The sequence below is a fragment of the Hippopotamus amphibius genome, chromosome 5, assembly GCF_030028045.1.
Source record: "Hippopotamus amphibius kiboko isolate mHipAmp2 chromosome 5, mHipAmp2.hap2, whole genome shotgun sequence".
NCBI lineage: Eukaryota > Metazoa > Chordata > Mammalia > Artiodactyla > Hippopotamidae > Hippopotamus > Hippopotamus amphibius.
In genome coordinates, this window is record NC_080190.1 from 94,119,795 (window position 1) to 94,146,451 (window position 26,657).

Sequence of the window (26,657 nt, forward strand, 5' to 3'; positions counted from 1 at the left end):
ATTGCAGTGGCTTCTCTTGTTGTGGAGCACAGGCCTTAGGCGCGTGGGCTTCAGTAGTTGCGGCACATGGGCTCAATAGTTGTGGCTCATGGGCTCTAAAGCACAGGCTCAATAGTTGTGGTACACGGGCTTAGTTGCTCCGTGGCATGTGGGATCTTCCTGGAGCAGGGATTGAACCCGTGTCCCCTGCATTGGCAGGCGGATTCTTAACCACTGCGCCACCTAGGAAGCCCCACCCTGGTTGGTTTTTAATGGAGAATGGCATTTACTAGGTGGGCTCCTTGCTGTGGGATGTCATTGCTTCTGGGCCACCTCAGTGGACAGAAAAAGGAAATACGTGTGCGTACTCATGCACACACTTACAAATCCACATCTGTTCTTTCTTTAGATCTGTCTCTTCCTAAAATCATGATTTTATACCAGTCCCTCCAACACCAGACCGTCACCACAGAAGTGACTCTAGACTTCCTCATTTCCGTGTTAACTGCCTATCTAACAGTGAGAAACTTGGCTCTCATTTTCCTCACTGTAACTTTCTCTAGTTTCCTGTGTGTAATCAACCTCCCAACCGTGTGAGCTGCCTCCTCCACCCAGCTCACAGCTCCTGACCATGCCGGTCCCCTCCTCTGCCCAGTCATGTCAGCTGGCCATGTGGGATCCTCAGCCTGACCACACCATCCACGCCAGCAGCACCAACTGAACCTCATGCCAGCCAGGTTCTCACAACCCAGCCCTGCTGACCACAAGGGTCTTCCCAGCCAAATCCTTGTCCCTGTTCGCATATACTGAATCCTGATGGCAGAATGCCATTGTCCTCATCACCTCCCGAAGGCCCCATCTCCCATTCCCATCATGGTGCTGTGTAGGACTTCAGCATGTGAATCAGTGGGGCGGGGGAGGTGGAGGAGGGGAGGGAGTTACAAACAGTTCATAACAATTCCTGAGCCTCGGGAAATGCACCTCTAGCAGGAGAGAAGAATGTGTGTGTGCTAACTGTAAAACAGTGTGATGTTTAACATCCTAGGTGTGTGAACATGGGATTGGGAGGGAGAGCATGGCTTCTTCCTCGGAGGGTCAGAAGACAAGCAGAGTGGAGCCAGGGAAGGGCAGGTCTCCCCCCCAGCAAAGGAGCCCTCAAAACAGCTGCAAGGTGGGAGCTCACAGGGCTCAGCCACGTCCAGGGTGCTGGTGACCAAGACATGCAAAGGCTATTGCGTGTTTTGAAGTACTTATTGAAATGATATCAGAAATTGTTAGTGTTAGTAATAATCATCTAAGATTATTGCTTTCAAAAGATGATTTTGGATGTATGAAAAGCTGCTAAATTCACAGCCTGACTGTGTCTTTGAATTATAGGTAAACAGTTTGCTTCTGGAGCCAAGAGAGGTGTGGCTGGTGGTGACGGATGTTACTTTACAAACGCAGGGTGAGGACTCGGGCCTCCCCAGAACCCTGCCTGTGTGTGTGGCCACCTCGTGCGTGCTGGGCCAGGAAGTCCGGGACGCGCTCTCCGAGGCCACCTCCCCAAGCTTCCTCTTCAGAGATGCTCTCCGAGACCAAGGTATGCTTTCCTCTTCCCAACAGCTCTGATGTGGTGACTGAGAGATGCCAAAAATGGCTTTGTGGAGTCTCGATGCCTCTGTCTTGCTGTGGAACTGCAGGCCCCATCCCCAAAGTCCACTGCGGACAAGACCCCTGCGACAGCCACCTGCACAGAACCCCTTGCATGCAGTGCCAGCACCGCAGCAGGAGGTGCCGGTGGTCACTCAAGCCTGGTCTGTTGGGGTCACACTCACAGGTGCAGAAGCCACCTGTAGCCACTGCCTGCAGCATCACTTTTTGAAACAAATAAAAGGCTGGAACATTTAAGCACGTGCATCCGTCCCTCGGTGTCCACCCCTCTGCGGACACCAAGATTTGCAGGTGCTCCGGTCCCTTCTGTAAAGTGGTATTTGCGTATGACCTGCACACATCCTCTTCCACTTTAAATCATGCCCAGATCACTTACAAGACCCTCATATGATGTCAGTGCTGTGTAAATACTTTCCGACGTGCAGCAAATTCAAATCTTGCTTTTTGGAACTTTTTTCCAAATGTTTTCCATCCACTGTTATTTGAATCCATGCTGGTTTGAATCTGCAGATGCGGAACCTGCAGATACAGAGACCTAACTGCATGCTTAGATCAGTCAGTGCTTTTTTCCAGGAATCAAAGTAGGATCCTGCCTAGACTGTGTATTTTTCAGTGTATAACTTGCATGACACAAAATTTGCCTTTCTGAATTGAATTTGAACCTAATATTTGTGTGTGTTTACAGCTTAGTGCACAAGGCTTTGGGCTTCCTTTCTGCATAGTGCTGTGCCTCTGGACACACGGGGGCCCCACAGTGGTGCCCTTGGCTCCCTCTTCCCCCCAGCTCCCCGGAGGCTGGCAAAGGACACGTCTCTACTGGCAGGAGAACTCGCTTGTTTCAAACTTTAGAGCTTCAATAATCTGAAGTGTCTCTATTGGCAGGTCAGGTTGTTTGTGTTGGACGAACCGTCCTCCTGCTTCCAAAGCCCCATCTGGGTGTGGCCTCTGGTGCCTGGGAGCTGATGGGCCCTGTGAGGCTGGATGAGCTGGATTCTGTCACTCGAGTCAACTCCATTTGCAGCGTCCAAGGTGGGTAGTCGATCTTGATGGAAGAGATATATTTTCTTAAATATCACACTTACTTTATATTCATTTACTCATTTATTCAGCGAGTATTTGTTGAGTACCTGGCATTGGATACGTGAGTCACAAAGACATGACCAGATACAGGATGGCAGCCTCCAGTGCTCCGAGTGCCTGTCTCCAGGACCTCACCCATGGGAGACATGATCAGGAGCCCTGAGCCGAGGTAGTGGCGGGGGGGGTGGGGTGGGGTGCGAGCTGGTCAGGTGAGGGGAGTGCAGGAGGAGAGCAGGACTCACGAAGGCTGCTGACAGGGCAGGTGGGTGAGTAAGTGCCAGAGTCTGGGAGGAGGCAGCAGGGGCATCCAGAGGGGCTGGAGGGGCCTCAGGTAGCAGCCAGAGTGGAAGGGCGAGACGGGGAGGAAGTAGATTTAGTCAGGAGGAAACTTAACAGGTAGGAAAATGAATGCAGTACGGGGTAGTGAGATGTGGATGGAGGGCAGGAACATCTGTGAAAGTAATATGCTGAATTAATTCCCAGAAAGTATAGAAATTCCAAAAGTAACATTGAGGGCCTGTCTCTTCCACCCTGGGACCCTTAGATTCCTGAAGCCCATCATGGCTTTTATGAACAGCAAAAGCTATGATCCCACTGGTGCGGAGTCCACAGTCGCCATGTGCTTGTGAGATGGAGCACGTGTTCGCTGTCTTCAGGCCGTTTGGATCTTCCCTTCTTTGCATTTCCTTTTACTGTTAGTACCAAAATGTAACTGCTACAGCCTAGTGGTCCTGAAGAAAGCAGACTCTACCTGTCACCTGTGTCTGGGCCCCCACTTTCTCATCTCTGCAACAGGGATAACAGGACTGACCCTAAAGCCTTGTTGAGGAGTAAATGAGCTGATGGAGAAGGCAGACTTCAGTGTTGCCACTGCCCCGGGCTGGGGCTGGCTGAGGGCTGGGGGCTGGAACCAGTGACAGCAGGGGTGGGGGGCCCAGGACTGTCAGGATTGCTCAGGCAGAGTTGGTGAAGGCCCTCCAGGCAGGTGTGAGGGCACATGGAAAACCCGGGACAGCCGTGAGAGCTTTGTGTGCTGGGGAGGGCGGGGTGGGCCGTCGTGGGCAGGCTGGCCCTGTCCTGTTCTGCTGTCCCCGGCCATGCTAATGAGGTGCAATGGTCAGATTTTTGTCTTAAATGAAGCAGCGCTTTCAGTACCACGGATCGACTTTGGTGCAAAGCAGGGGCTGGTTGTTGGCAGGAAGACGATCGCGCGGCAGTTTGGAGGAGCACGTGTGAGGGAGGCCGAGAGTCTGGAGGCTGAGCAGGCACCTGGTGGACAGGCTGAGGGCCGAACCCGTGCAGACTTGGGCAGCCTGTCCACAGCCTGTGGCCTCCAGCTGCCTGTCGAGAGGCTCCTGTCCCCTCACCTCTCTCAGAGCAGGGTCGCTCCCGGGCTCAGAGCAGGGAAGGATGAGGAAGCAGCCCCCAGGTGACCCGCCCACTTTGGCCTTAGAGAACACAGTCATCACTGCCCCCTGGAGCACGTTTTATGAGAAAACGAACCTGAAGAGCTGGCTCCCTGAGGAGGGTCTGGAACCTGACCCACTCTTACCTGTAGCCAGGGAGTAAGAAGCACAGAGACGCGAGAGAGGAGAATGTGTAGACTCTTGTGGGGACAGAGAGAAGAGCTGATATTTTTGAAGAACCTCATATTTTAAAAAGTAATAATTTATAGTGAGATTTACAAAACATAAAAGTAACCGTTTCAAAGTGAGAAAGTCACTGGCAGTTAGTCCATTTACGTGTTGTGCAGCCACCTCCTATTTTACATTTTGGCTTTTGTCATCTCAGTGGCTTTGAAAACAAAGTGGCAGTCTAGTTTTCAGTCATAGTGTCATTGAGATGAAATTCATCCCTTTAAAGTGTACAGCTCACTGTTTCTAGTGTGTTCACACAGTTGTGCAAACATCCCCACTGACTAGCTCCAGAGAGAAACCCTGTGCCCGTCAGCAGTCACGCCCGTCCCCACCAGCCCCCACCTCCCGCTCGGCGGCCTTCTGTCTCATGGACACTCGTGTGAGTGAATCATACACTGTATGCGCCTTGGTTTCTGGCTGCTTTCACTTAGCAGAACGTTTTCAAGGCATTTCTCAGGCTTCATTCCTTTCTGTGGCCAACTCTTCCATCGTGCAGGGAGACCCTGTTTTGTTTATCCAGTCGTCAGTTGATGCACGTGTTTTTGTTACTGTGATTCATGCTGCTGTGAATATTCATGTGAGGGCTTTTGGTGAACATCTATTTTCTGTGATTTGGGTGTATCCCTGCTGTTGTAGATAGTTTTCACGTGGGCCACCATCATAAACAGACAGAGGCGCAGCAGCCCAATGAGAGAGAAGCTGTGCTCCCTCCTTGCGTGGTGGGGGCAACCACAGAAAGTAGCCCTTCAGAGGGTCAGAACGTGAGGCTGAGACTGGACACTCTGAGTCCAGACAAGATGACCAAAGGGCAGTGTCAGGAAGCAGAGCCCAGGTGATAGAGATCCAGTGTCCACTGCAGCCTGTCCGGAGAGGCACAGCGCTGCCCGCAGAGCGATACCTGGGCAGTGGAGGGAGACCTGGGCCGGTAAAGTCGGCCTCGAGCTCCCAGAGCAGAGCTCTGTGAGAGGTCACATCGCCTGGGCTCCACGTCCTCACCAGGGTTTGGTATTCTCAGGGTTTTAGATGGTCAGCCTTTCTAACAGGTGTGTGACGGTATCTTGTCGCTATTTTAGTTTGTGTTTCCCTGACAGGTGATGTGGAGCATCCTTCATGTGCTTACCTGCCGTGTGCGTGTGCTCTGTGGGGAGGTGCCTGTGAAGGGTTTTGGTCCACTTTTGATTCGGTTTGTTCATTTTCTTATTGTTGAGTTTTAAGAGTTTTTTCACATGTTTTGAATAGCTGTCCTTTATCAGATGGGTCTTTTGCAAATATTTTTTTCCTGTCTGTGGCTTATCTTTTCATTCTCCTAACAGTGTCTGCAGACCAGTTTTAATTTTAATGAAGTCCAACATTAACTTTTTTCCATAAATTGTGCTCTTGGTGTTGTATCTAAAAACTCACTGTCAGATCCAAGGTCACCCAGATATTCTCCTGTTTTCTTCTAGGAGTTTTATAGTTTTGCATTTTACACTTAAGTCTATGATCCATTTTGAGTTAAATTTTGTGAAAGGTGTAAGGTCTCTTTCTAGACTCATTTGTTCCCCATGTGTTTGTCAGTTGTGCTGACACTGTTGAAAAGACTGTCCTTTCTCGACTGAAATGTCAGAGATGAGCTGCCTGTGTTTATGTGGGTCTGTTTCTAGGCTCTGTGTTCTGTTGCGCTGAAGCGTTTGCTCTTGCGCTGTCTCGACGCCGTCCTGATTGCGGCCAGTCCTCCAGCGCAGCACTTCGTTATCGTCTTGGCTGTTCTAGGTCTTTTTGTTGTCCATATAAACTTTTTAAAATCAGTTTGTTGGTATCCACAAAATAACTTGCTGGGATTTGATTGGGATTGGGTCGAATCTGTAGAGCAACTTAGAAAAAATGTACACATTAACACTGTTGAGTCTTCCTATACGTGAACAAGGAATATCTATTAATTTTGGTCTTTGACTTCTTTCAGCAGAGTTTTGTAGCTTTCCTCACATAGATCTTGTACATACTTTCTACACTTATACCTAAGTATTTCATTTATTTTAGCTAATGTAAATGGTGTTATGTGTTTTTAATTTCAGATTCCCTTGTTCATTGTTAGTATATAGGAAAGCAATTGACTTTTGTATTTTAACCTTGTATCCTACAGCCTAGCTGCAATCATTTTGTAGTTCCTGATTTTTTGTTGTTGATTCCTTGGGATAGTCTGCATAGAAAACTGTTATCTGTGGACAAGGACAGTGTTTTTTTCTTCATTCCCAGTGTGTATACATTTTATTTCCTTTTCTGGCCTCTCACAATAGCTGGGACTCCCAGCACCAGGTTGAATAGAAGTGGTGAGAGGGGGGACTTCCCTGCCCTGTTCCTGATCTTCAGGAGAAAGCATCAACTTTCTCACTATTAGGTAACGATGTTAGCTATAGGGGTTTTGTTTATTTGTTTGTTGTTTTTTCTGCTAAAGATATCTCTTTATTCCACACATTGAAGGAAAAGAAACCTGCCCTTCTACCGCTCTCTTCCTTCCCCTCCAGTTGGTTCTGTATATTGTTAAGGTCAATAATGTTCTGTTCTGTAGCTATAATGCTTTGCACTTTGTCTACAGGGTGATCCTCAAAGATGAAAATCAATAAATAGTATTTTGGGACTTCCCTGGTGGTCCGGTGGTTAAGACTTTGCCTTCCAGTGCAGGGGGTGCAAGTTCAGTTTCTGGTCAGGGAGCTAAGATCCTACATGCCTCATTGTTAAAAAACCAAAACATAAAACAGAAGCAATATTGTAACAAATTAAATAAAGACTTTAAAAATGGTCGTCAAAAAAATCTTTAAAAAAGGTGTTTTTACTAGTATGATTATATAAATATTTTTTGCTGAACAGGAAACTATTCTACATACTTTATTTCCTTTCTTATTGCTTCTCGGCCTTTTGGCTAAGTTCAAGTATATTTCCTTTCTTGTGTGGTTTTTTTTTGTGGAGTTTTATATTGACTTTTATTTTCCTTGAACTGCCTGCCCTACACCCTGATTATTTTCCAAATCCTCAAAAATAGTGACAAATCTTTGGAGTCATCCTCTTCCTTTGTAGTTTCTCTCCTGGAGCTTTCTGTCCCTTGGAATCAATCTTGACTGGTTGCTCCGTTGTCAGCTCTTGTCCTGGGCTCCCCTGTATTGATCATTTAGGTTTGATTCATTCTTTCCTAAATCACGTAACTTCTTTATTGGTTTATTCTGACTGTAGGTTTTTTTGTAAATGTTCTTTACCAAGTTGAGAAAACCCCCTCTATTCCTAGACTACTGAGAGTTTTTATCATGAATGGGTGTCGGATTTTGTCAAATACTTTTTCTACATCTATTGATATGATCATATGATTTTTCTTTAGTCTGTTGATATGATAGATTACAGTAATTGATTTTTTAAATATTGAGCCAGCCTTGTAAACCTGGAATAAATCTTATTTGGTCATTGTATAATCCTTTTTGTATATAGTTGGATTAGATTGCCAGTGTCTTGTTAAGGACTTTTGCAGCTATATTCATGAGAGATATTTGTCTGTAGTTTTCCTTTCATGTAATGTCTTCATCTGGATTTGGTATTAGGTGAATGCTGTCCTCAGAGGAATTAGGAAGTATTCCCTCTGCTACTATCTTCATGAAGAAATTGTAGAGAATTTGTATAATTTCTTTCTTAAATGTTTGATAGAATTTATCACTGAACCCATCTGGGCCAGGTGCTCTTTGTTTTGGAAGGTTATGAATTATTGATTCAGTTTCTTTAGTACAGGGTGACTTCGTTTTATGGTGCTTGGTAGATATTGCATTTTTTTACAAATTGAAGCTTAGTGGCAACCCTGTGTCAAGCAGGTCTGTCGGTGCTATTTTTCAACAGCATTTGCTCACTTTTTGTCTTGGTGTCACATTTTGGTAATTTATTCAGTAGTTCACATTTTTTCATTATGATTATATTTATTATGGTGACCTGTGGTCAGTAGTGTTTGATGCTGCTAATACAAAAAGGTTACAACTTGCTGAAGGCTGATGGGTAGCATAGTTTAGCAATTAAGTATTCCTTAATTAAGGTATTTTTTTAGACACAACATATTTTTATTTATTGCACACTTAATAGACTATAGCATAGTGTAGACATAGCTTCTATATGCACCGGGAATCCCCAGATTCTTGTGACTCGCTTCCTGAGGTGAGTGGTCTAGAACCGAGCCCACAGCATCTCTGAGGTGTGCCTGTGGGTCTCGGCCTATTGAGATCACTCGTTTCTTCTTGTGAGAGTTTTTGCAGGTTGTGTCTTTCAAGGAGTCGGTCCGTTTCACCTGAGGTATTGAATTTGGGTGTGTAGAGTTGTTTCTGACAGTCCTTTATTGTCCTTTTATGACTGACCCATGAGACCAGTAGCAGTGGCTCCTGTTTCATTTCTGATATAAATGATTTGTTTCTTCTTTCTTTTATCCTTGGTTATCCTAGCTAGAAGTTTATCAATTTTTATTGACCTTCCCAAAGAACCAGCTTTTTGGGTTTCTTGATTTTTTTCCTGTTGATTTCCTGTCTTCAGTGTTTTTGATTTCTGCTCTAATTTTTGTTGTTGCTTATGTTCTCCTTACTTTGTATATTAGTTTGCTTCTTTTTTTCTTGTTACTTCAGATGGAAACTTAGATTATTGATTTTAGATATTTTCTAACATTTACATTCAGTGCTATAAACGTCTCTCTAAGCACTGCTTTTGCTGCACCCCACAAGTTTTGATGTGTTTTTGTTTTCATTTAGTTCCAAGATATTTTTAAATTTCTCTTGAGATTTCTTCTTTGACCTATGTGTTATTCAGAAGTGTGTTGTTTAATCTCCAAATATTTGGGGGTTTTCCAGTTATCTTTCTTTTATTGATTTCTGTCTAATTCCACTGTGGTTTAGGAGCATATTTAGTATGATTTTTATACTTTTAAATGTGTTAAGGTGGTTTTGTGGCCCCAAATGTGGTCTGTCTGGGTGAATGTCCATGAGAGCTTGAGAGGAAGGTGGTGTTCTGCTCTTGCTGGATGAAGGCATCTGTAAACGTCAGTCAGAACCGGGGATGGTGCTACTCAGTTCGACTGTGTCCTTATGATTTTCTGCCTATGGATCTGTGAGTCACTGGTAAGGGAATTGAAGCCTCCAAGCACAATACAGTATATAAAATACCAGCCATGGGTCTGTTTCTCTCCTCGCAGTTCTGTCATTTGGCTTCATGTGGTTTAGCAGCCTGTTGTTCGGCAGACACACATTATTAAGGACTGATACTTCACCCGAGAGAACAGACAGACCCCTTTACCATGAGGTAATGCCCCTCTCCATCCCTGATAACTTTCCTTGCTCTGAAGTCGGCTCTGTCTCAAATTAATGTAGTTCTCCAGTTTTCTATTATTAGCATGAGCATAATATACCTTTTTCTATCCCTTTATTTTTCATCTCTGTGTGTCTTTGTGTTTGAAGTAGATTTCTAGACGCCATAGAGTTGCCTCACATTTTTTGTCCACTCTTGTAGTCTCTTTCTTATATTTAGACCATTCATGTTTAAAGTGAATATTTATATCATTGGGTTAATAGCTATCATATTTGTATTTGTTTTCTATTCATTGCTCATTTCTTTTTTTGTTTTCCACTTTCTTTCTGCCTTTTCTCATTTTGTTCTCCCTTGGCTGCACCTCAAGGCATGTGGGATCTCAGTTCCCCGACCAGGGATCAAACCCAGGCCCTTGACAGTGGAAGCGCCAAGTCCTAACCACTGGACTGCCAGGGAGTTCCCTGCCTTTTCTCAATTTAATTCAGCATTTTATATGATTCCATTTTCTCCTCTCTCTCAATATATCAGTTGTACTTCTTTAGAAAGAGTTCTTAGTAGTTGCCCTAGAGTTTGCAGTGTACCATTAGAACCAGTCAAATCCACTTTCAAATAACACTGCCTGCTTCACGGTGTAGCCGCATTATCCATCTCTCCCTCAGTCCCTTATAACAGCTGTCATTCGCTTCGCTTACTCACAAGGCAGAACGTTGAATACATCGTTGTTATTGTCTAAACAAACTATTGTCTTATAGATCAGTTCAGAACAGCAAAAGTTAAAGATTTCACCTTACCCTCTTCATTGCTTCTCCAGTGCCCTTCTTTACTTTATGTAGATCCAGTTTCTGACCTGTATTCTTTCACTGCCTTCGTTACCATTTTAACGTTGAGCACTCTGTGGGTTTCTACAGCTGTCCTACAGGCGTGCAGGTGGGTCAGGTGAATACTATATACTGTTATCACAGTGCAGAAAGGTTCTCTGATAAGACCCAGTGACCTGAGGATTAAGGGAAAACGAAGCCCAGCTGCAAAAACCAAGAATTGGCCTAGCCCTCCACGCAGGAGCCCCAGCCAAGGCAGAGGCCAGGCAGGAACAAGCTCCTAGGTGGACAGAGGGACAGGGCCCTCTGCCCTCCAGCCAGCCGTGGGCTTGCGCAGACTGATTCCATCAAATAGACTAGCCCCTCAAGCCTCACTCTGTTCTGCCCGGCCTGTCCCAAGCGGGCTCTCAGCTGGCCTCAGGGTCTCCCACGGCCGTCTGGACCTGGCAGGACAGCAAGTGTGTTCCCTGAGCAGAGCTGGAACAGACACAGAGCGTGGCCTGTGAGTCAGTCACCTACTGAGAACCAGCAACACCTCCCAGGAAGGTGCCTCCAGGAGGGGGTGACGCCCATGACCTCTCTCCCCAAATGTCAGTATCGGTTCCCAGAGCTGCAGGGACTTCCTTCTAGTCTGTTTTGGGGGGATAGTTTTGCAGTTGGTTTTATGTTCCTTGCACCACTCAACACTCTGTACCCGACGCTTGCTGGTGGGCAGTGATCTTCCCTGTGCTGTGCAGGGGATGTGGTCACGCAGGGGGCAGAGTCCTGTCCTCAAACCAGGTGTCAACCTCTAACTAAATGAAGAAGGTCCTGAGCCCCAGCTTCTTTCAGCCAGAAAGAAGGTGGGGAGAGTGTGGTAGAGAGCTAGCAGCCCACGAAGGATGGGGCCGGAGTGCTTCCAATAGGACCCTCAGGAAGGACCTTTTACAAGGTTGTTTTAATAAACATGTGATATACCTTCCCAAGCCTAGTTACAAGAGATTTCTGTGAATGAGACAAAGAATGTAAAGGCTTTTAATAGCAAATTGCAGCCAGGCACTGAGTGTGATGCCAGAATCCTCAAACTCCAACAACAGTTGTTTTTTCCCTTCTGATGCTTGTTTAAGTGAAAGTCCTAGATACTAAAGGGTTAATAGTACAATTCCCAGCTGTCCCCTGGGTTGCCAGGAGGGATTGCCAGTGGTGTGGAGACCCCAGATGAAATGTATTTCCTCAGCTCATGCCTTGTTCCCTAATTGGAAGGAAATTGCCTAATCCCATGTAAGTGTAAATGCTGTTAACACCCAGAGATATCCTAGGGTCAAGGGAACTGTGGTTTCTAGCAGTCTTCTTTTTCTTAATTCATTTAGCAGACCTGCCAAGGACTGTGTGAGCCTCTGTGCTCCGAGCCCCTGGGGTGGGAGCCCTTTTCCCAACCTGGACTCTGCCACTTGTGAAGATACACCTTCCAGTTATATTATAAGCTCTGATTGGCTTAACTTTTCATTCCTTTGACTCAGCCTTGATTAGATTTGCAAGAATAATGAAATTAGCTGGGCAGCCTTTTTAAAATCAACATGTATTATTTTCATTTTTAAAGAGCCCTTCAAGGATGCATTGCATGAATGCATTTTAATAAACCAAGCCTACTTAGTTCTCATCATTCTATTTTATCCTCTTCAGATTTTCTCCTAATTTTCTCCTAATATTTGTTCTAGTGGAGAATGAAATTCTTTGCTCCAAGAGTAGGAAGGATGACTGTTCTATTTTTCTGGAAACTTAGGTCACATCTTACCTTTTTTTCAAATGTCTGATTTTCCCACTTTTCAACAAGGATGGTCTGTGATTTGCAGTGTACCTTAATGATATGTACAATGCTTCACATTCCAAGAAAATTAGACCAACTCAACCCCCTGTTTAAAATTCCTTTCTGGCTTCTCATCCCTTCCAAGATCAAGTCTAGAATTCCCAGCCAGGCCCTGGATGGTCCTGGCCTGCAGGCTTCATAGCTGTCTTACCTGTCTCTTCTTTCTGCGTGTTTGGCCTCCAGCCCCACCTCAGGGTAAAGGGTGGGCCTGTGCCCTTTGCTACCTGAAGCCCCACCTCAGGTCCATTCTTTCAGGACGTCTCCCCTGACACTTAGGCCAGCCTAGAGGTCCTCTCTTCTGCACCTCTGAGGGGTTTTTTCCATTTCTCAATTTAGTATTTCATAGTTTTCTTTAATAGACTATTTTTTAGAGCAGTTTTAGGTTAACAGCAAAATTGAGCAGAAGGTACAGAGATTTTCCACATTCCCCCCACCCCCACACATGCCCAGCCTCCCCCACTGTCAGCATCCCCACTAGATGGTGCATGTGTTATAATTGATGAACCGCATCGACACGTCATCATCACCCAGAGTCCATAGTCTTCAGCAGGGTTCACTCTTGGTGTCATACATGCTGTGAATTGAGACAAATTCATGACATACAGCCATCATCATAGCATCATACAGAATAGCTTCCCTGACCTAAAACCCTCTGTGCTCCATCTCTTCAGCCCTCTCTCCCCCTTAGTACTTGGCAGCCACTGATCTTTTCTCCATCTGTATAGATTTGCTTTTTCCAGAAGGTCCTATGGTTGGACTCATACAGTATGTAGCCTTTTGAGATTGGCTTCTTTCGCTTAGTAATATGCATTTAAGATTCCTTCATGTCTTTTCAAGGCTTGAGAACTCATTTTTTAAAAATCATTGAATAATATTCCCCTTTTAGATGAGCCAGAGTTTATGTATCCATTCACCTGCGGAAGGACATCTTGGTTACTTCCATGTTTTGGTAATTATGACTAAAGCTGCTGTAAACATCCACATGCCAGTGTTTATGTGGACATACGTTTTCAACTCCTTTGTCTAAATACCAGGCAGTGTGACTGCTGGATTGTATGGTAAGACTGTGTTTAGTTTTGTAAGAAACTGCCCAGCTGTCTAAAGTGGCTGCACCATTTTTCATTCCCACCTGCAATGACTGAGAGTTCCTGTTGCTCCACATCCCCACCAGCATTTGGTGCTGTCAGTGTCTGGACTTTGGCCGTCCTCATAGGTGTATCTTGGTGTCTCACTGTTGTGTTCATTTGTATTTCCCTGAAGACATGATGCTCAACGTCTTTTCATGTGCTTCTTTGCCATCTGTTCATCTTCTCTGGGGAGGTGTCAGAGTCTTTGGGCCTTTTTTTAATCAGATTACCCTGATTCTTGTTGAGTTTTAAAAGTTCTTAATATATGTTGGATAGCAGTTCTTTAGCAGAGTGTCTCTTGCAGATATTTTCTCCCATATTTCATGATATTTTTACTCATTTGTTTATCTGCTTTCCCAACCAGTCTGTGGGGTCCATGAAAGTATAGATTGTGGCATTTATCCTTATGTTCAAAGTGCTGTATGTATCCCACACTAAAGAGCATTGTATATGTATTTGTTTGTTGAATAAATAAATCACAAATGTTGGAGGAAAAAAGAAATAAGGGAGGGCTTCCCTGGTGGTGCAGTGGTTAAGAATCTGCCTGCCAATGCAGGGGACGTGGGTTCGAGCCCTGGTCCGGGAAGATTCCACGTGCCGCGGAGCAACTAAGTCCGTGTGCCACAACTGCTGAGCCTGCGCTCTAGAGCCCGTGAGCCACAACTACTGAAGTCCACGCGCCTAGAGCCCGTGCTCCGCAACAAGAGAAAGCTACCGCAGTGAGAAGCCCACGCAGCACAACAAAGAGTAGCCCCCACTCACCACAACTAGAGAAAACCTGTGCGCAGCAACAAAGACCCAACTCAGCCAATAAATAAATTAATTAATTAATTAATTTAAAAAAGAGAAAGAAATAAGGGAACCAGAAAGATCACATAAGAGGAGATACTAACACGCCAGTAAGAGTATCTCTCCTTCCTCATCAGAGAAGTGGAAGCTAAGCTGTGGAGCCCATCTCACCGTCCAGGAGGCAGATCCTCCGCGTGAGCGTCAGTGCAGTGGGTGGGTGCGGACAGTGTGAGCTGGAGGTTCTGTGGGAAGCGCCTCTGAAAGGGGTTCCGCCATCTCTGCGCTCACGCACTTGGACACAGCAACTCCGCTCCATGAGCCCATCCTAAGGGAAGGGTCCAGCGCAGAAGGGGCTGAGTAGACAGATGCCCAGTGCCTCGGGCTAGAGCCGTGTGGAGACCTGGTGTCCAGGCTGGAGAGTAGCCAAGGAAACCATGACATAAACAGACAGCCATGCAGCAGCCTGAGGGCAGGACGAGACCGTGCAGGGTGGGGTGCTTGTCACAGTGCACGTTGGAAAAAAAAAGGTGAAAATACTCAGGTGGTAATATGCCTAAGCTTTAAAACTTGCTCTTTGTTGTACCTTTGTGCAGTAAATGGAAATTATAAAAAGCTTAGCAACATTTATATAAAACTCGCAAATGAGAAACAAACCTGGGGCACCTCATTGTTACCATCTGTGGCCTGAGGAGCAGAGAGAAGTTGGGGGGACAGAGCTGCCTCTGAGCCTGGCTCCTCTTCCCTGGGCCTAGGCACCGTGGTCGCTGTGGACGAAAGCACCGCCTGCTCCTGGCCTGCGTGTGACCTGTGTGGCAGCGAGAGACTGGAATGGAGCCCTGAAGACAGGTAGGGCTGGCAGCAGTCGGGGACCCCACTGCCTCGTGCCTCGGGCCGGGGGCCAGGCCCAAGGCACACAAAGCAGCCGAGCTGCAGGAGAAGGCTGGGCACTGTGTTTTCTCTCCTTGTGATGGGTTCTGCTGTTCCCTGAGGCTCCTCCTGTCAGGTTTCCTCGACTCCTTCATTATCAGGTAGGAGGAAAAGAACTCAGGGCAAACATGAATGTGAGACACACTGGTGACGGCACAGCTGACCATTTGCAAGCAGACATCCCTTCCCCACCCAGTGTTACTGCCCCTGGCCCCCCGGCCCACCGCATTGTGGGGCCCGTCCTCTGAGGCAGGTACACAGGGCATGTCCTCACTTTCCTGCCACTTGATGACCCCCCACGTGGTGGCCTAGACAGGGTTTCCTTGGAAGCAAGAAGGAGCAGAGACACGGGTGAATAGACCCCTTCCCGTTGTTGGCCGTGCGCTTAGCAGTGGGCGGGGGGGTGTCCCTGCCCGTGTCCGTGCAGCTGGACCTCTGAGCCCAGGCTGCTTCGGGCAGTTTCAGGAGCCGGGTTGCTGGACGTGAATGCCTTTGCTGACTCGGCAGACAATTCGTGTGCAGGGAATGTCTGTCTACCGCCAGGCTTATACACTCTGTGCCTTCTTGTTTCCCAGCAACAGGGGCGCCTTCTCCTGTGGGGACTGCTCCCGCATGGTCACCTCTCCCCTTCTCAGAAGGCACCTGCAGGTCTCCCTGGACTGCCCCTCGCGACCCCAGTGCACAGTGAGGGTCAAGGTAGGAACTGGCAGGAACTCGTGCATCCGCGTCCACCTCCTGCACCCCTCTTCACCCGTGGCCAGGCGGGGGCTGCATCTCCTGCTCTTTGCCTGGGAAAGGGGGCAGTGCTCCCCCACGGGGCCACAGCCTTCCCCCGTCTGACTTAAGGCTCTGAGATGGAAGCTGGTGGCTTAGAGCAGCATGTCAGTTCTCAGGAGGGGGTGATTCCTGGTGAGTGGGGGTGGGGCCCTGACCCAGCCCTTGGCTATTCTTGCAGTTGCTGCAGGACAGTATCTCTTTGCTCCTGAGGTTTTCCGCCTGCGAGGATGGGGTAAGTCAGGGTGCCCAGCCCAGGTGCACGTCCTCACTCTCCTCTCCCATGTCCCTCAGCTACGACAAGGGCCCTCACTGTGCCGTGTGCGAGCTGAGCTCAGACTCTCCCGAGACTCGGCCAGGCCTTCTGCTTCCTCCTCTGACTCATGCCCAAGTCTGCTAACGAGATCCTTTCCCTTTTAGAATCGAGGTTATTTGCTGATCAGCCATCTTGCAGTAGATACACGAATCTGTCCTACGGCAAGACAGTCTTGAGGTTTCAAGTTAAACCTCCTACCATGGAGGTTCATGTTAACAGAACAATTATCTGAGACACACATTTTTTTTCAGTTGTGGGTATTCTAGAGTCTGAGTGCCTGGAAACTTGACTGTTATTTCTCAGATGTGCCCTGTTACTGTGGGGGGGGCGGGGGAACTGGGGCGGGGGGGCTTCGTAGAGAGGTGTGAGGCTTGCTCCTCAAAGAAACACCACCTGAGCACATATACCTTACCTTTGGCCCTCATAAATGAGAGAGATCTGTCCTTGCCAGAGCCATTCGAAAGCCCCACAAGTGGCCTGTGGAATCGCTGAGCCCTGAGAGAGCACTGTGTCTGTGCCCCGTTGGGGTCCATGTCCAGGTGGCAGACATGGGCCAGCTCATGAGGTTGCTGTGAAAGGGGAGGCTCGCACCTGCAGAACATCCTGATGGTTTCTCAAGGCCAAATGCCAGCTCTAATTCCAGCCCAAATTTGGAGGTTCCCAGGCTGCCCTCCCGGCCGCTTGCCCCTCCTGGGCTTGGGGGTCAGGGGAGAAGCAGCCCTTACATTCTTTCATCTACACCAGGCGTCAGAGTTTGGAGTAAATTGGAATGTGGACACATCTGTGTGCAGAACCTTTAAGGATCCCTGGTCTGACTGTGGTTCCAGCTCTGATTGCTAGCCTCATGCGTCTCTTTAGAGCCACTCGGTGACCCCACAGCACAAACCTTCATCCAAGGGACTGATGGGCGGTGGGGACTGATGTTTGGACCAGGCTGTAAGAGGGCTTATACACAAGTATCCCTGACTGTGCAAGTACGATGTAAATAAGCAGTTGCAACAGCCAGGCACCGTGCCCCTCGCTGTCCTGGTGCTGCCTCATCTCCCCACCCGCAAGGGTCCCCGTGGGCAGAGTCCGTGCTGCCTGGGAGGCGGCGGGGCAGGCTTACGGGCACGCTCCCTGTCAGATGCAGAGACCCCTGACACCCCGCAAAGGGAGGGCCGTTGCTGTTCCCACAACCTAGAGGGTAGCCGACTTGGCAGGGGCTGATAGGGATCTTGCATGTGTTCCATTCTGATGGAAGTCCTATGTTTCACGGATGGCAAGGCCGCAGTTCCTGTGACTGTCGGTCCTGGGGTAAGGCTGATGGATGGGAGAGTTCCAAGGTAGGGGGCTTTAAACAGGCACTAAAGACAGCAGATCTGGGTCATCAGGGAACATGTTGCTGTAGAGGATGCTGGGGGAGTCCTGCTTAAGGAGAACACAGCACAACGAACCAAATAAAGCCCATGGTTGAACACCTGCTGGCCCTGCAGTTACTCAGGTGCCTCCTCTGGGCCCCAGGCTCCCAGGAGAGTGGCCCTCAACCACCTGCTTTCTTTGGGGACCGAGACCAGGGGGCCTGACAGGAACCCCCTCAATTCACTTAATCCCTTCTGATGGGGGCAGGCTGTACCTCCCACCTATGAAACTCCTCGACTGTTTACATTGTACTCCTAAAAAGCTCAAGAGGTGTGTGTGTGTGGAGTGTGTGTGCGGGTGCCCTGGACGAGGGGCCTGGGTGGCGAGCACCTCAGTGGCCCTTTTGTGGCTGCTTTGCTGTCGGATGTGAGGTGCAGAGCTCCTCACCCCTCCCCTGGCTCTGTGCGAAGTGGATTCTTAGGCTTTACGTCAACCTGGAAGTAAGCAAACACGGGTGTAGGAGAGACTTTGGGGGGGCATCGGCCACAAGGCTTGTCTGGATTCTGTCAGGTTTCAGGGTGAGGCTGTACATTCACCAAAATCCAGAGAATCAGATGAGAACTTTCCAGGAGAACCACGACTCCATTCCGGGGAACAAAACGTGCCACTTCTGGTCAGGACACAGGAGTGTTGGGTCTCACACCTCCACTTAACAAGGCCAAGCTCCAGATGGGAAAGCAGTGGTCATACCCGCCACTCTTCCTGGGCGACATTACGAGTTCACAGAAGAAGTTAAAGGAAAATACAGTGTACCTTTTAAAAATAGAGGCATGTTTTACACACACACACACACACATGACTAGCACATGGGAGTTTGCTGGTATGATTGTTTTAACTTCTCCATGTTAATTTCCCTTAACTATATCTATAATTTAACTTCCATTTATAAACGATACAGTTATTATTGAAAACTGTAGCTGCCAAATCTGACATTTTGAAAAGAGGGTTTTTTGTGGACTTTTTTTTCCAGTCAAGTTCCGTGCTTGTACCCAGTGGGGGTGGCCCCACCCCCACACACAGGTGCAGCCCTCGTAGACGGCACAGCCACGCCCAGTGTCACCACCGTCCTCCCGGCCCTGGGTGGGCACAGCCTTCCTTGGCGTCACTGCCCCCTTCCTCCATCGTGTCTGTGCGAGGCTCCTCACGGGCTCATGAGAAGCCCTGGGAGTGACGGAGGAGCCGTGACCTTGAGGTCTTGGCCACGGGAGCCTGGCGGGAGGCCCCCCCACTGTCCAGTCTCATCCTCATGTTTCCTCCCTTCACCTTCCTGGACCTGCGATCCTCACTCCCCCTTCACCCAAACGTGCTACCATGGAAGCTGGAACCCCCTGCGAGCCATGGTGGGGAGGCCATGCCTGTCTCATAGATGGGAAGACAAGCACTGTGGTGAGCTGGCGTTAGGGCAGCGTCCACATCCGAGAGTGACCTGGACATTTACTGCTTCAGAACAAGCCATCTGAAGGCTCAGGGCTTCCACACATACTCTGCACTCAGACCTGCAGTCTTGAACAGGCTCCACTGGGCAGCAGCTGCTGCCCCACAGGCTGGGCTGCTGTCACAGGAGGCCCTTCAGTCCCTGGCCGGCCGTTGTGCTCCTGTGGATCTTCCCTGGCTCTGGCCAGATATCCACACGGCATGGACCCCCTCATGGGTGTCTGGGTCCCGAGTGGGGCAGAAGATGGGCCCCTGTCCTGACCAAGCCTGAGACACACTGTGCCCCTTCCCCCACACCCTGTTCATGAGAAGCCAGTCAGCCGCCCAGCCTAGACCCAGGGTGAGGGCAGTGAGGTGCCGGTCAAGGAGCCACAGATGTGCCAGCTTTGGCCGTGTTGTCTGAACCCCGGCCCCTCAGTCTCCTCTGCCAGGACACATTGATAACAGAGGGGGCGAGTTAGCACTGCAACCAGTAATCACAGACATTCGCCAAGTGTCTGGCACAGAGGAGGCCTGAGAGGTACCCCTGATGTTACTCTGCAAGTGGCAGCAAAGGAGTTTCCGAAAGAACACGTGACTTTCTAGGGCTTCGGTCTCCGATAAGACCAGTAAACCTCTATTTTCAGCCCCACGCCCAAAAGAAAGGCTTCTGAAGTTTGATCCATAGAGATCAGGAGGAGGGCAGAGCGCACCTTCCCAGCCTGGTCACCACGGTCTCCTGCTGCCCTTGATCTACGTTCCCTTGTAGACGTGAAAACTTGCCCACGATTCACCAGTTCCCTAAGATAGTCATCAAACAATGTGAAGGAAAAGCTTTCTACGGCACAGGAAGAGGTATTTAGTTCAGTGTGTAACTCTGGAAGAAATGGGATCCTGTTAAGGAGGGAAGTCTGGGGCAAAGGAAGTCCTTTGAGCAGAAGAGTTGCTCGATTAGGGAAGTGGGAGTCAGCGGCAGGCTCGATGAGTGCTTCACGTGTGCTTTTCCCCCGTTCCTCTCCTAGGACAGCCAGCTGGGAGACACATACCCTTGCACCCACTGACAACCTCCCATAACAGATATTTTTCGTGTTCTTGTGTAAAAACTGATTTAGTGACCAGAAAAGAGCAGTTCCTTCCTTTGCTTTTCTTGCAGCCTGTTCTCACCTCTGGAGAGGGGCCATGGGCCAGGGAAGGGCCTTCTGCTGTCTGTGGTGTCCTGTGCTGCTGGGAACAGAACATCCAGGGTTGTTTGCTTTAACCATCCTGCCTCTCATCCCTGCAGAGCTATGACGTGAGGAGTGTCCTCGGAAAGGAGGTGGGGCCGATAACCTGTGTCGTCCAGTCCATCACCACCCACCCGGCCAGCTGCGTGCGACTAGAGGAGGTTGAGCTCCTGAGTGAGGGGAGAGCCTTTTCAGAACACCGGCTGCAGCCACAGGATCTGTGAACTTTACAAAGTGGCTGCGAGGTGGTGGTGGTTTGGGTGGTTGTCTGTTAACTCTGGGCAGAGTGAATGTACTTTATGATCTTGGCTTTGTAAGCTATAAATCAAAATGCTTTTTCTATGATTATACTTTATTTCTGCAAATTTAGGAACATGTTAAAGCTTCAATAAGCTTGAAATTTTCATTTTTTATCTATCGTAGACAATAATGTAGTAGAAAAAATTATTTTATTCCACTGTAATTTTAAAGTGTTCAAATTTTACGAGTTCAGCGGGTTTTTCTTATATTCCTTTTAACATTTCCCCAGAAAATACCCTGCAAAGTGTAAACCTTTGTCCTCTTTTGTCACATTACTGCTCCACACAGTGTCCAACCTAAGCGTTTTGCAGTTCAGTGTGTTTTGGAAAATGTTCTGGGGAACTATGTTAGAGGTAAAACTGTTTCCCACAAAGTATAGATAAAGTGACTGGCGTGATGATAGCTCCCTATGGAGAGACTGACAGGTCTGTTAGCACTGCCAGGCACTGCGCAGGGAGCCAAGGTTACCCCGCCGCACGAGAGCTGGGTAATCGTTCACCTTGTTGGCAGAGGTCTGAGATAACAGTAAAACCATGGATTAAATATCTCTGGACACTGAAGATTTTGTATTTCCTCCCTTATAACAATATAATCATGACAAGCCACGGTTACTTAATTACATAATATAGACGTAGCAGCCAAGACCAAGAAAGGCTGCCTAGTACCCACTCTCATGGGGCGGAAGGCAACGGCTTTATTTATTCGTCCAGATTAAGCTTTAAAACGTTACAAGCACCAGCAAGGTAGCCGATTTTAAGTAGCTTTGTAACTGTCCTTTCCATTTCCTACATGATTTCTGTACTTTACGCACTTTGAAAATCTACTTGACGCTGTCTACAGGACTGAGGAAAGTGCAAGCAAATCCCATGAAAGCCAAGATGAGTCGGACTGGTTTTCGGATAACCTGAGCCCTCTCCCTGCCCCTGGAGCCCCCACTCGAGGTGGGACCCGCTCCGGCCGGTTTCTGACACGTTCCCGGGGCATCTTCCACCCGAGCGTGTCTAGGGCAAGTTAACTAAGCACGTCCACAGGTGGAGTTCGGCCTGTTTGAGAAGCAAAGCAACGGTCTTCCAGCAACCCGGCCCCGGGGCGCACGCCAGCCAGACGCGCCTTCCCCGGCGGATCCGGAGGGCCCCGAGCGCAGGAATCAAGGTGGGTCTAACGCGTCTTTATTCTTACAAATACTGCAAAAATCAGTATAAAAAAGTGAGCATGCTCAGTCTTTCTCGTATCTACAGTACAAAGGCTTGTCCGAAAAGTCTCTTTTACAAATGTACCTTAGCTGCATCCCAGAGCGTAGGATGTAGAGAAGCTGCCCTCACAGTTACTTTGGGTCCACGCGGCAGCTGTCCGAGTCCCGGCCCAGTCCGGGGGTCCGGCCCGGCGGCTCCAGGCACTACGGTCGCAGTCCGCGCGCCCCCCGCGTCACCGCGCGTCCGCAGCCCCCGCGCCGGGCAGGAAGGGTGCGCCGGGCAGCTGCTTGAAGAAGCGCCGCAGGCCGGCCAGGTCCCGCGTGAGCTGCTCCACGCGCTGCTGCAGCTTCTCGTTCTCGGCCGAAAGCTCCACCAGCTTCTGCTGCATCTCCTGGTTGCGCCGCTTGGCCTTGTCGCGGCTCTTGCGCACGGCGATGTTGTTACGCTCCCGCCGCTGCCGGTACTCAGGGCTGCCGCGGTCTGGGCCCCGCTTGCCCGCTGCCTTGTCGCGCGCCGGCCCGGGCGCTGGGGGCGCGGGGCTGCGGCGCGGCGGCTCGGGCGACGCGGGTGGCGTGGGCTGCGCCGCGGCCGCCAGGCTCACCACCGTCTGCGCGCACGCGGCCACCTGCGCGGGCAGCAGCGAGCCGGGCGCGTCGCCGTCGCCCCAGTCGGGCTCGCGCTTGAGCGGTCGCGGCGCGGGGCCCGGGCCCGCGGGGCGCGCGGGGCCGCCGGGCAGTAGCTCTAGGGCGCCCGCTTTGTGGTTGCTGTTGAAGAGGTCGGCAAAGAGCTCGTCGTGGCACAGCTCCAGGGTGGGCACGGCGGCCATGGAGTCGATGTAGGTGCTGAAGTCGATGGCGCTCTCGTCGTCGTACATGGCGGGCGCGGCCGGCTCGGCTCCGCGGCCCGGCTTCCCCGCGCGGCCGGGCTCGTAGAAGGCAGCGGGCTCCGCGGTCCAGGGCGCGCCGCGCGCCGGGATGTCCAGGCTGAAGAGCGCTGCGCTCATGGCGGCGTCGGGCCGGCGGCGAGCGCGGTCCCCGGGCGGGCCGGGAGCCGCCTTTTCTAGCCGGGCTGACGCGCACGCCCCGCCCCGCCCCGGCCGCGGACCGCGGGACCCCCGCCCGCGCGCCTCCCCCGCGCTTCCTGCCCGCCGGCCTGGCCCGCGCGGCGCTGCCGGGAACGACCCTCCCTCGGCCGCGCCTCCTCCTTCCTGCTGGTGGGTCGCGGCCTCCGCGCCTGCGGAGCCGGAGCGGCGCGCGGACTGGGGCCCGGGGCGCTGCCTCGGGGCACTGGGGTCTCGGTGCTTCCCGGTCGCGGGGACGGGGGCGGGGGGTCGCGACGCTGCCCTGCGGGGTGACGCCGGGTCCGGGGAGCGCTCTCCAGCCCGGCGGGCCGGGTGCAGCCGCGAGCCCCACGAGCCCTCGAGACCTACACGCTCGAGCCCGCGAGACCTCCCCGCCCCCGCGAACCCCGCGAGCCCCCGCGAACCCCACGCCCCAACGCTGCTTCCAGGTCCGCGGAGCAGTGCCACCTTGCGGTGATGTCTGGTTTCAGTTCCAGGCGCTCCTTTTTTCTGTTCAACATCCGCAAAAGAAGTCCCTTTGGATCCAAAGCAGTGGGGCAGGGCCCCTTCAGGAGAAAGAGTAGCTCTGACAAGGTGTTCACTTGCTGGCTCTTCACGTGGTGAAATGCAGGACAAGGCTCAGCCGGCTTTGTTGGTTGACGCATCCTGCAGTTTGGGTCAGGCATTTCGGGTCAGTTCTGTTCCTCACATCACGGGCCCTGTGCAGACCTGGCGTCTGTCCACATCTCTTCTCATTTCGTTGCTTTCCGGCACCGCACGCTCCACAGTATTTCAGAGGTGACTTGTCATGACGGCACCATGAGACACTGAGGAGCTTTTCTAGAAGGACAGACGTTGCGCTGGAATTACCCGGGGCGTGATGTGCATGTCACACTGTTCATCACCCACTAAACTAAGGGTAAAACCCAGGAACTCAGAGAGAGTGGTTCATGCACACCCAGAGAAAAAAACATTTATTTTGGAAGCCATAAAAATGCTACTGAAGCCCTCTCCAGTCAGGGAATGGAAAGTAAACACTTACACGGAGAACCATATTCTCATGAAAATAATTCAGTGAGATAATTAGCTTTAGATGTTGCATTAACTAGCAATTAATGATAATTTGTAGATTTAAGAGTAGATTTAAGAGTTTTCTTCTCTTTTCTGGAAAAAGAGGTCATAGACCAACAAAGTAGGGATTTGTTATGATATTGGGCAAATTAAAGACAAGAATACAATAAAACAATTTAAAGTTTGGCTTTTGTGACAGTCGTTGTTCACAGTCATTTTTTGAATGTCTCCACTTACTGTCTTTTCCTAAATCTACTATTAATTTATCCAAGATAAGTACAGACTTGTTCACGATTTCTCGTTGTTCGGAATCTTGAGCCTGTGGTATTCCAAGTAGAACCGTCAAAAGGAAGCAGTCAAAGTATTCCTTAAAAACACTGGCGCCTTGGGGACTTCCTAGGTGGCGCAGTGGGTGAGAATCCCCCTGCCAATGCAGGGGACATGGGTTCTATCCCTGCCCCGGGAAGATCCCACATGCCATGGAGCAACTAAGCGTCTAGAGCCTGCCTCTGCAGCAAGAGAGGCCACTGCAATGAGAAGCCCGTGCACCACAATGAAGAGTAGCCCCCGCTCCCTGCAACTAGAGAAAGTCCGTGTGCAGCAACAAAGACCTAACACAGCCAGTAAATAAATAAATTTATATAAACAAAACAAAAACACTGGCGCCTTGCATTCCCGTGTTTATGAGGACGTTGCTACGTTGAGCTCAGCTGAGTTGTTCAAAGGCAGCACTTCAGGTGCACTTTCTAAACACATCCATAAACACATCCGTCCTTTAGAAATTCAGGACGCTGCAACGTGCCTGCGTGTGCTCCAGCTGTGGGACCCTGTTGGGCCTTGGGAGCCGGGCTGGCTCGGTCACAACACGGCGGGGCCACACCTCAGCCCTCGCGAGGGATCGCTTTTGGATGCTTCCTGCTGGGCGAGACACCTTCTGTAAGCAGCGACAGTGTCAAGAGGAGGGAAAGTGTGACTTTAGCGCCCTCTTCAGATGAGGATTCTCAACTATCAGATTAGATACTTTTTAGATTAAATTTTAACTGGTATATTCTCATGTGCTTTGTGTCAGATAGTAAGGTTACAAACACAGACTTTTTGGATAAACCTGATGTACTATATATATATTTTTGTAAAAGGGAATATAAGGACCAAAAGAACGAAGCCACTGGGTACTGGGGTGTCACATCCTTGGCACTGCTAAAGCCTGTGTATTTTACTAAAAACCTACTGTGATGGGTAAAAAATTCTGCATTCACTTCAGCCTCTGGAATTTAGCAGACAGAGCCCCCAGATTACAAAGTAGCCAGAGCTGAGAACAGGTATTTGATTCTGAGGCAGGGTAAACCTGCCATACACTTGCTCACGTTCCCAGTATAAAACACAAGGAGAAGCAATTTACCTTCCCAGCCTGTAATCCTGTCCAGTGGATTCAGCCCCTCAGCCCACACCTGCCAGTCCTGCCACAGCTCATTGGTATTTTGATAGGGGAGGCGCCGATTCTGTAGATTGCCTTGGAGAGTGTGGTCATTTTAACATACTGATTCTTCCAACATGAGAACAAGGTATATCTTTCCATCTGTTTATGTTGTCAGTTTCTTTCATCAGCGTCTGTTTTCAGAATGTATGCCTTTTGCCTCCTTATGTAGATTTATTTCTAGGTATTTTCTGTTTGATGTGATGGTAAATAGGACTTTTTTTAAATTTCTTTTTCTGATATTTCATTGTTAGTGGATAAAACAAGAGATTTCTGTATATTAATTTTGTATCCTGTAACTTAATGAAATTCTTTGATGAACTTTAGTAGTTTTTTGGTGGCATCTTTAGGATTTTCTATGTATAGTATCATGTCATTAGCAAACAGTGACAGTTTTAATTCTTCCTGTCCTATTTGGATTCCTTTATTTTCTTTTTCTTCTCTGATTGCTGTGGGTAGGACTTCCAAAACTATGTTGAATAAAAGTGGTGAGAGTGGGCATCCTTGTATTGTTCCTGATCTTAGAGGGAATGCTTTCACCTTCTCATAGTTGCATATGATGTTAACTGTAAGTTTCTCATATATGGCCTAATTTATTATGGTGAGGTATGTTCCCTCTGTGCCTGCTTTCTGGAGAGTTTTTGTCATAAGATCTTTTTATACATCTATTGAGATTGTTAATGTGGATTAACTTGTGGTTATTGAAAAAGCCTTGCATCCCTGGAATAAGTCCCACTCCATCATGGTGTGTGATCTTTTTAATATATTCTTGAATTTGGTTTGCTGGTATTTTGTTGAGGATTTTTGCATCTATGTTCATTGTGATACTGATTTTGTGATGTCTTTGTCTATGAGTTTGGAAGTGTTTCTTCCTCTGCAATTGTTTGGAATACTTTCAGAAGGATAGATATTAACTCTTTTCTAAATGTTTGAGTAGAATTTGTGAACCCATCTTCACCTGGACTTCTGTTTGTGGGAAGTTTTTAAATCATTTTCAATTTCATTATTTGTGATTGGTCTGTTCCTATTTTCTACTTCTTCCTGGTTCAGTCTTGGGAGAATTTGTCCATTTCTTCTAGGTTATCCATTTTATTAGTGTGTATTTGCTCATAGTAGTCTCTTATGATCCTTTCTATTTCTGTGGTGTGAGGTGTAATTTCTCTTTTTCATTTATGATTTTATTGATTTGGGCCTTCTCCCTTTTTTTCTTGATGAGTCTGGCTATAGGTTTATCATTTTTGTTTATTTTTTCAAAGAACCAGCTTTTAGTGTCATTGA

At 49.0% G+C, this 26,657-nt stretch overlaps 2 protein-coding genes across 13 annotated transcripts in view; one reads left to right on the top strand and one right to left on the bottom strand.

Annotated features, from left to right (window-relative positions):
* SPIDR (scaffold protein involved in DNA repair) overlaps positions 1–20,765 on the top strand; it is a 337,463-nt gene extending 316,698 nt beyond the window's left edge. For 8 of the 12 annotated variants that reach the window (XM_057734363.1, XM_057734367.1, XM_057734366.1 and 5 more), the window contains 6 exons: positions 1,357–1,561; positions 2,515–2,661; positions 14,980–15,073; positions 15,730–15,850; positions 16,110–16,163; positions 20,341–20,765. In XM_057734363.1, the coding sequence (XP_057590346.1) occupies positions 1,357–1,561; positions 2,515–2,661; positions 14,980–15,073; positions 15,730–15,850; positions 16,110–16,163; positions 20,341–20,505 (786 nt within the window). In that variant the 3' untranslated portion in view covers positions 20,506–20,765. Of the gene's footprint in view, positions 1–1,356; positions 1,562–2,514; positions 2,662–9,534; positions 9,642–14,979; positions 15,074–15,729; positions 15,851–16,109; positions 16,164–20,340 lie in introns of all 12 variants that reach the window. The other 4 variants (XM_057734364.1, XM_057734368.1, XR_009053672.1 and 1 more) reach the window with 3 other exon arrangements.
* Positions 20,766–21,209: 444 nt separating this feature from the next.
* Positions 21,210–22,798, bottom strand: CEBPD (CCAAT enhancer binding protein delta). Its single transcript, XM_057734375.1, has one exon. The coding sequence runs from the start codon at positions 22,775–22,777 to the stop codon at positions 22,007–22,009; it is 771 nt and encodes a 256-aa protein (XP_057590358.1). The 5' UTR covers positions 22,778–22,798; the 3' UTR covers positions 21,210–22,006.
* Positions 22,799–26,657: the final 3,859 nt, after the last annotated feature.

Excerpts from the sequence above, each read along its gene's own strand:
- CEBPD (XM_057734375.1), bottom strand. The coding sequence starts at position 22,777 with ATGAGCGCAGCGCTCTTCAGCCTGGACATCCCGGCGCGCGGCGCGCCC.